Source organism: Harpegnathos saltator, unplaced genomic scaffold, assembly GCF_003227715.2.
Source record: "Harpegnathos saltator strain DR-91 unplaced genomic scaffold, Hsal_v8.6 scaffold480, whole genome shotgun sequence".
NCBI classification, from domain to species: domain Eukaryota; kingdom Metazoa; phylum Arthropoda; class Insecta; order Hymenoptera; family Formicidae; genus Harpegnathos; species Harpegnathos saltator.
The window spans coordinates 922061-932081 of record NW_020230294.1 but is presented as its reverse complement, the minus strand read 5'-3'; the positions used below and the strand labels follow the sequence as shown (position 1 = coordinate 932081).

General features: G+C 37.2%; 1 protein-coding gene across 3 annotated transcripts; it reads right to left on the bottom strand.

Annotated features, from left to right (window-relative positions):
• Positions 1 to 6203: 6203 nt before the first annotated feature.
• TfIIB (transcription factor IIB) lies at positions 6204 to 9497 on the bottom strand. Of its 3 annotated transcripts, none has more exons than XM_025302267.1 (6): positions 8921 to 9141; positions 8168 to 8278; positions 7891 to 8077; positions 7553 to 7808; positions 7338 to 7476; positions 6204 to 7249 (listed from the first exon to the last, which is right to left on the bottom strand). In XM_025302267.1, the coding sequence occupies exons 1-6, from the start codon at positions 8935 to 8937 to the stop codon at positions 7165 to 7167; spliced, it is 795 nt and encodes a 264-aa protein (XP_025158052.1). In that variant the 5' UTR covers positions 8938 to 9141; the 3' UTR covers positions 6204 to 7164. The 3 variants fall into 3 exon arrangements, with proteins under 3 accessions (XP_025158052.1, XP_025158051.1, XP_011148503.1); XM_025302266.1 differs by adding an exon at positions 9362 to 9497 and having other exon boundaries at positions 6207 to 7249; positions 7338 to 7808; positions 8921 to 9000; XM_011150201.3 differs by having other exon boundaries at positions 6207 to 7249; positions 7338 to 7808; positions 8921 to 9133.
• Positions 9498 to 10021: the final 524 nt, after the last annotated feature.

Sequence of the window (10021 nt, the reverse complement as noted above, 5' to 3'; positions counted from 1 at the left end):
TTTAGGAGATATCGAAGGTTAAAGTTTTCCAACCTTTCTCCGTTGTTATCTCCGCTTCTACTGGGAGTAGAGAGTCGCCATTTACGACAAAATGTATGGTTTTGAGAAGACTTTAATTTAGTGCCAGAACCAGGCCTGTATCTCTAGCCGTTTAGGAGATATCGAAGATTAAAATTTTCCAACTTGTACCTTTGATATCTCCGCTTCTACTGGGAATTGAGAGTGGAATTTTATGGTAAGATTAGGGTTGGTGTAGGACTACGTTGTGGCAATAGCGCGTTCCTGTATCTTGAACCGTTTAGGAGATATGTTAAGTTAAAATATTTAACTTTTGATGTTAATATCTCTGTTTCTACTGTGAATTGAAAGTCGAGCTTTATGGTCAAAGTAGGGTTGATGTAGGACTATATTGCGAAAGAGCGTTACTGTATCTTGAGACCTTTAGGAGATATCGAAGGTTAAATATGCTATCGATGAGGTTCGCTTATAACTTCCATTTATCTCAAGAGCGCTTCTCGGGAACATTCCGTTCGAAAGGTTAGTCCGCGATAAAATGTTTCTTGCGATCTGAGGCCGCTGTTATTTAAAGTTAAATTGCAGCAACAGTATTGTTATCGGTCAACCCTGAGACCGGCTGCTAACATCCATTTGTGACGTCTGCCGCGCCTTTGCGATTACCGATAAATTCAGTTTTCTTGATTGCTCGCGCGATTTCAAGTGGTCATAAAAATGGCGAGAATACATGGCAATATATGGGAATAGTATATGGTAATAATATACGGCAACAATATATGGCAACAATATATGGCAATAATATATGGCAACAATATGTGGCAACAATATATGGCAATAATATAGGACAATAATTCATGGAATATATTTTTCGTTACAAGAGTCAATGCAAATTTGCGGCATGCACAATGTAATAATAAAAGTAATAATAAAGTAATAATAAAAGTTCTTTCTGCGAGCTTTGAGTCAGACACTCACCAATGATGATATTGATGATGTCCTGTTGCATCCAACCAGATCCACCAATGTCCGCCCATGTCCGCTGCCGCTCTCCATGTCGCGCAACATCCATCTTGCAGCTCGTCCCACGGTGATCGCTACACTTTCATCACACTTCCGCGACGCGGTCGATACGCGGTATTAGAACGGCGATATTTACATCAATTAACGAACGTTTTACTCGCCATCGGTGGAAACTTTTTGCGCGCTGCGAAACGGATTCTATAAACTCGATCGGCGAGGAGTAAGAACCGTGTGAAAATTTATTGACTCGTCCAACGGATTTTTACGGTGCTTTTCGCGATTGCGTCTGAAAAGTCGCGAAAATGTGGGATTATCGATATCTACGAGTGAAATATTCGCGACGCGAATGCACGCGAGGAAAGATTAGACAATCAGAAACCGGTCCCCCTTAGGGAGCGCAAAGAGAGAGGAGCGGGCAAAGTTTTCACGCATTATAGCTCTGTCACGACGAAGCTTACGTTCGCGATACTTTGGCGAAATGAGAATTAAATTTTCTTTGTTAGCAACGCGAGTAAAAATGCGTATATTGACAACCGCGGTCGCGATATTCAAAGGCACGCGAGCGAGGATACCTCAAGCTCGGTGTGCGCTGGCGCAATTTCTACGCGCATTATACGCTACTCGAGACAATAGGGATTGTGATGAATGGACAATATTGCCAAATAATTCTACAGCCTGTTTTGCAAATAAAAGAAAAGTAGCTAACGATATCGGCATTTAGGTATGAATATATTTTATACGGACAATTGAATATTGTCAAATAATTAAATCGTTAAGTAATTCTGCGGCCCGCTTGAAAAATAAAAATAAAGCAGCTGATGTCGGTGTCGCGTTTGTACATATGAATATTCTCTTATTCAGATGACTGAACATCAAAAGAGAATCATTCAGTATTTTAAATCTTATATGTAATGCAGGCTATCGATCAAGTAATCCCTTGATTGTTTCGAGCAATGTATTTTATTCAACGTCACAAATACACACATGCAAGTATCTATTTGCAATTCGCATTGACTCGAACGATATTTTTTAGTCCCACATCCGTCATGCAGAATTTTGTTTCTCTTTTCATTTTGACTCACCGAAACGACTTGCAGTCAGAGCCGGCCACGTTCCGCTTCAACTCTGTAACAAAAAATTCATATTTGCTCATCAGATTTGACCAAAGAGTGCGGGCGAGTAAAAGAGTAGTTTACCCTCTGCGATCGTAATTCAAGTCGAGCCGGAAATTATATCCCAGCTCTAGATCGCCAAGGGTCAAACAGAGGACTATAGTAAACTTGTAAACTTACCTTCAAGCCGACTCTGCTTCGCCCGAACCGGATCCTCCGGTGCGGCATCCGCGTCCACCGGATTGCTGTTGCTTTCCGCAACAACTGAAACAGAAAAATAATTTTCCCGGTTGATAACCTGCGGTAGAGAGAGAATATCTTTGATCGGGACCAATCGAAAATACGGATATATTTTGATACGGAATTTTTATCTTTATATTTTTGTTCCAACATTGAAAATTTAAATGGGACTTGAAGCTTTCAAGAGAGCTGATGAGGAACAAGTTACAAAGGCAAAGATCGTAAAGAGTTGAACACAGATGTGTAGGAAACTTGTAAACTTTACCTTCCGGCCGACCCTGCTCTGCCCGAACCGGATCCTCCGGTGCGGCATCCGCGTCTGCCGGACTTGCTTCCCGCAACGTCTGGAACAAAAATTTAGCGTTCTTGGTTGGTAAGCTGCGGTAGAGAAAAAATGGTTGGTCGGGATGAGTGGAGAATATTCGTTACGATTTTTTTTCTTTATTGACATTGAATGTCTAGATAGGAGCTCTTGAAAGAGCTGACGAAAGAAAATGACAATAAGAAGCGGAGACAACAGTTGTGTGCTCTCGATAATATTCTTTTACGGATGGACATTTAAATTCAGATCCCGTAACAAGAGTAAACAAACTTGAAAGAAGCGCTGACCGAAAACAAAAAAGGTCGCAGTCTAAGAAGCGATATGATGTTGAATATTCTACACAAGACCAATATTATCACACAGGAATTGGGAATGATTCAGAATGTTTGATTGAGAACATGATGAATTCGAGATCCACGTCCATGGACCGTTATCCGTCTCTGTCTGGATCAATATCTTTTGTATACAACAACGCAATAAATAGATAGACAGACAGAGATTGACGAGAGTAATTGCAAATTCATAAAGTAATGATTACTAGTCGGATGATGACGGATTGTGAATGCCGAGCGCGAAATTCCGACTTCTTATTCCCGGAAAATTCGTCAAACGTACGCTCTCGTTATCGGAGACCTCCCGCGTAATAAATGATTCCACATACCTGGAAACGTGACGTATCGCTGCCGGCGTTCTGCTTCTCGACTGCTGAAGTCCTCCGGATTTCACTCGCTCACGCTTCTAATGCTGATACTCGCGATTCGACCGTGCAGTTAATGAATGAGATGCCGACGCGATGCCGATTGAGTATCTCGAGGACCGACGAGATATATTTCTTTTAACTACACGAGACGGAAGTGACGAGAGCGTCGCGCACAGCTGCTGCTGATGGAATGAGGTCGAATACATGAGGTGCGCGAGTATTATAATACAAAGGGCAAAAAGTGTCGTCGCTCGCGAGCCGATCAACACAATCGGCGCGATGTAAACATTGCGAGCCTCGGCGGCGGTTGAAGCAAGAGAGACTTGCCTTTGAGAGTCTCTTGTTTTCTCGAAGGTTTCGGAACGACGAGGGGAATGCGAGGAGGCCTTTCAACTGTACGCGACATTGATGCACTCTATTTATTGATTACTGAAAATAAAGAAAATTACTCTGTCGAAGCATCGGACATTTGTTAGCTTTATGTTAATTAAAGAGGAATGTATACGATTAGAAAATGTGTCAGCAACTAATTGTACAGAGTGTAAGTTGTTGTGACGTCGTTTTCAGAGAATAATTAAAGGTCATGGTAGCGTTAAAAAATGGAATTTCATCCTATGCGAATTTAGTCGCGCTCTTATTAAATATTAGTCCTGTATAAAATGTCATATTTAAAAGTATTGTTTCGCATTCACGAGATTTTGTCGTGAATTCTGCTCTCAGATTGGATCGCGGGTGAATACTTTTTAATGCGACGGGGAATAGAACGTGAAAATCTTGTATACCTCTGAATCCGAAAACGATTAGGAGAAGAAGTGAATATTTTTCAATACGAAAGTTTGCATTTAAAAATTATCGATTGCGATTGAATACAAGGCATATTTGAAACGAATTGAATCCTTGTTAATGCGAAACATTTACTACTGCCATCTCGCATTTAGCGCGGTGAAATTTAATGGGAACTAATACTTTTTATTTTCCCTTTCTTCGGATCAGAAAGCAGAATTCAGACGTATTCAAAATGTCAATACTTTTTAATATGTTTCAGTTCGACATTTTATACAGGGAGATTATCCGCTGCGGACAATAACTCTTCTACTTTTCATTTAATATTCAATGATGATAAATAACATTTAATTGCATTCGTTTGGCTTTTTTTATTTCGGAAATAAGAAAATATATACCGGGGTGAGATTTTACCCATGACAACATTAACGTGATTTTCTTTGATGCTTTTTTTAAAAGTTCAAATATTTCGTCGACTCGCGGGATATTTATAATCGAAGTCTCGTCACGTTAATTACGTGAATAACACGTGCTCCTCCGAGCGGATCGAATGCTCACCGACGGCTACTGTCAGTGCCACGAGCGAATGTCCGGAGCGGACGGGATGCTGAATTAAAAAACAAGACGAAGTGAACGGGACGCGGACAACGATACATCATGCGTCTCCATACATGCCAAATTGTTTATTATAGAAGAGACTTTGATACGGCAATATATATTCGAAGATTTAACATTTAATACGTACTTTTTTTTTCTGCTCCTCCCCCCTCTCCCCCGCTCTTTTTAGGCCATAGTCTGGCATAGAGATGGCAACTGTCATTGCAGCACGGACATAAACCGCCTGAAAGTGGATGTAGCATGGACTTCCACCATATGCAGATTTTACCACCGAGACCTGAAAGTGGATGTACTATTGTAGTTCCCCTCTCAAAATGGATGCAGATGGCGTCCTTTCCCAGTGCGGAAAGTCGGTGTCGCAGAAAATGTCGTATTGGCCGCTCTCAGGTTACTCTCTGGCAAAAGTCTGTGCTCTGGCCCTATCTCTGTTTAACATGCGTCTTGGTGGGGGAAGTCGAAGAGGAGGACAGTTACACAAAGGTTATGGTTCGCAAATTAATTGACCTTGCTAAGTTTAAACTCTGATTGCTTTAATCACTGTTACGACTTATCTGAAAAATAGAATAGGACAGAGAAACGCTTCGAAGCATTTGTAGCGGTCGCTGGACCGCACCCGACATTACCTTTCCCCTTGTGTCGTTTTCTCTCGTCTCCTAATACAGAGCGAGAGAGAGAGAGAGAGAGCCTCACTCACGCAATAGCTCTGTCCTCTACTGTAGTCTTCAGCGCGCCCATAAGGATGCGCAGTCTATCTATATAAGTCTATGCATTGAACCTATTAGTCTGTTCTTTTTAGCTGCACTACTGAACTGGTGCAATAAGTTAAAGTGAGAAAAAATATAGTTGTCTCATCCTAACTTATTGCACTAGTTCTGCAGTGCAGCTGAAAAGAACAGACCATATGTGTATAATGAAACGCGTATATGTGAATATTTGTTTGCATAAAGTTTAGGAGGATGAATTTTTATTGCAAATATATTTTTATCAAAACAACTTGTTACATTTGATTGATATCATTCATAATTTATATATTTATCTTTTATAACATAAACACTTTGCAAATTATATATACCAAGTCAAAATATACAGTATTGATATACATATGTTTTAATATAATAAACCACTTTGACACAATTCCACTTAGGGATCTATATAGTAGATATAAAATGTTAGCAAAATAAAAATCAGAATTAGCAAATTATTTTATTACAACCATCCATCATTAATAATACAAAGTATGTGGAAGTCAACAAATATATTTGAACTTATCAACTTAAATAAAAAAGGAATTAACAAATATTATTATTAGTATATGTAATCGTGTATCTTATATATTTTATGTTCAAAAACCAAAAATTAAGAAAAAACTAGAAAAATTAGAAAGGAGTTGATAAATTAGACATTAGAAAATTTTACTTAATCTTTTTAAATATCACAGAGAATGAACTTTACATTATTATTGTACAATCAACTTCAATACTGCTGTGATTTATTGCATGTTTGTGGAAGAATTTTGAATGCACCATATAAAATGCTAATAAGAAACAAAAAGAAATAAATAAAAGAATTTTATAAAAAGCAGAGACCACCTGCTTTACAAAACTTTCATATGTTCTACAATATCTGAGCCTAATACAAAATAATCTTATGTCTAAAGCGCATATTATAATATATATATTATAAATATTAATTATATACAATATATGCACATACACATGTGCGTATACATCTTACACATGTTTCGAGTTTTAATATAAGGCCATTTGATAGAAATTTTCTTGTAACTGTAAAAATAGTTTTGCGATCTACAGTAGTTAAAAATTCACTTAGTGTAATTATAACAACAGTACTAAATGAATCTTTTCTAATGTACTATAAATTTCGAATGTATGTTAACGTGAATTAATGTGAAACCAAGTAAAACTCTATATAAGAAAAATATATCATGTAAGACAATTATGTTTATACAGTTAGATATAAAATATAAGCGTTACATACTCGTTTACATACAACGTTTCATCTCTATATAACAATGTTTCCCAGGAACAATGAAATTTAACTGAAAGAATTTACTAATATTTGTAAGAAATTGAAGGAAATGGATGAAATAGATAAATATAAATTTGAATAACATACAATATTTAGGAATGTATCCTATGGATAAAGTATTTGAATTAAGTAACTCGGTTACTAATGACGGAAAACCATTCCTTTCATAAGATCGGATATATCTCGAGGACGATAGAGTAAAGAGAAGGATAATGCTCTTTTCAAACTCTACATCTGTGGCAACTGATCAATGGGCGTGGCGAATTTGAAGTCTTCAGGGAAAAGCTTGCACGCATGCGGATACATTAACTTATACGACTGCCGAATTGTGACATCTGCGACACCAGCGATATCGCCGATCTCCTTCTGCGACCTCTTATCTTCCGATGCCTGAGTAAAAATGAAAAGTTACAGGATATAATGCATGCTATCATAAAATGCAGCATTGTAGATTGTCACATTAATATGCTGTACATACTTGGGAAGCCATATATATAGCAGCAGCAGCGACTGAAATGGGTGATCTGCCCGGTACAATGTCGATCTCCACTGCTTTCCTGGCGATATGTGTTGCAGCTCGCTGTACCATATTTGGTAGTCCGAGATTGGAGCAAAATCTGGACATGAAGTCACCAGTAGTGATAAGGTCCACACTGGTCTCAAGTGCCTTAAGAATTAACTTGAAGCACCGACCAATCTCCTTCTTGCTGATTTTGCTGACAGCACAAATTTCTTTGAAAGTACGTGGTACTCCCTCCTGTCTACATGCAATGTACAAACAGGCCGATGCAATTGCGTCGTTCGCACGACCCTTCAAATTCTTGCCATCGTGCACTTGTTTGAAAAGTGTATTGGCTCTGTCCACAATGGTTTTAGGTAAATTAATACGATCTGCCATACCATTGATTTCACGAAACGCATTCACCAGAGCTCTATCAGAACTACTCATCTGAAAGGAAAAATATAATGCATCTACATGAGTATTTATAAGTTATAGAATATATTAAAAAAGAAAATATAATAATACTAACTGTACGACGATTTTGATATTTAGCAGTACCAAAACCATCAAAAGATGCAGCTCCAGTCCCTGGCCCAATCATTGTGGATAAGTCTGAACCACTCAGAAGTGGATTTTCTGGGCCACCAACACGTGATGGATCTACTCCTGATTTCTCATTGCTAAATGTTCTCCATTCTGAACCTACATCTATTACTCTACAATAAATAAAAATGTAACTATACAAGTATTAAATCAATTGTAATTAATTGTGTATATATATATATCTCTACTCCAGATATTTTTACCTATCACCAACAACTAGTCCACATTCTGAACAAATTTGATCACCAGCTCTATAGTCTTCTATGAGTGGAGCATCTGGATGTGCATAACAGCAAACTTTGTTTGTATAATGTCTGTAAGATACAAAAAGAATATTTTGTATTAGTTGAAATTAATTTTAAGTTAAAACAATTTAACTTGCAAATAGAATTCCTATATTTTCGCAAATATCAAAAAGAATATATTTTCTTGTTCTAATTCCATAACTATAAATATGAATGTATTATTTATGTATATATACATGAACCTCATTATGCTTCTCGGTTTTTGTTTAGAAATTTCCAATTCAAATATATTATACTTAGACAATCATGCATGATTGTTGACTAACGCGGGTTCTTTTTATTTAATCATTTACATTAATAAAGTACATGCATCTAAAAATGATGCATTCAGTTTGAGAATATTCTACTTAAAATTGCAAGATATTAATAATGCCTAATGCATTATAACTTCACGATTATCAAGAACTCTGTGATTACAAGAAGATTTATTTCATGGATTTATTCTCTTCTCGCTATCGACTTATTTATACGTTAATTGAAAAAATACGTTCTATGTGATATAAATAAAATTCTACAAATTTTTTGTGATTTTAACCTTCACAAGTTATATCCACTGATAAATGCTTAAAGTGCTACACGCGATGTAAAAGTAATACTTTTAGTAACGAATTTTCTAAAACAATGTGAAAATTTCAACAATGTGGAACTTACCGTGACGAACTTGCCATTTTTTCGTACTTCCGTGATATCCAGTCCTACTCGATTTCACTTCTGACAACGATTGCAATGGACTGCAAATATATCGTGTATTATTCGCGTTGTATCGTTGATTAAATGCTACTATAGATTGCCGACTTGAATTTCGTATATACAGTTAATGGAGAAAAAGTTGCTTTTCTCCTCAATACGTTTCAGAACGTATCCTCCATTCGATAAGAAAATTAATTTTTTAAATAATTCTTAGAAAATATATTTTTATAATGGATGGATAAAAGTGTCACAATCTTTAATAATCAACTGTACATATGTTGTGTTCCGATATTCACTGCCAGCATTGAAATTCTATAGTATACATGACACAAATTATATATTTTCAGTACTGACAGTGAATTTCGGAACGCAGCCTATCACATACACAAAATATATATTTACAAAACACATGGCACGCAGGAGGTTGATTGGTTATCTGCGAACTGAAGTATGCAGATTTTGCCGAGTTCTGTTGTAAATTTTCTGTGACTGACGATAAATATTGAAGTGTAGTCTCTATTATAAAATATGTCTCCGGGTATTCCTATTTACAAATGACTTATAACGCATATCAAACATTCGATAATTAAATGTTTAATAAAGAAATTCCTCTGACAAGTGTGAGATTCTGTGAGAGATTTTGGCTGCGTTCCGATATTCACTGCCAGTATTGAAAATTTATAAAGCCAGCGGCACACGGTGCTTGTTTTCGTGCGTAGTTGCTTGCTGGATGAAAATACTGCGTTCTGATTGGTGCGTTTCCATCCATCTTCGGAAAAGTACCAATCAGAACGCAGTATTTTCATCCAGCAAGCAATCTAGCACGAAAACAAGCACCGTGTGCCGCTGGCTTTATATACATGACACAAGCTATATATTTTCAGTATTAGCAGTGAATTTCGGAACGCAGCCTGTAGTTAACAACTTTCTCGTTTCCAACGAACAAATTTTCCTATTGGATGCGGGATGCATAGATATGCCGCATATCAAGTGCAATGAAAATCATCCATTAGCCAGTAATCTCCTAGGAGTGCACAGTTGGCATGTAGTGACGAGCATTGA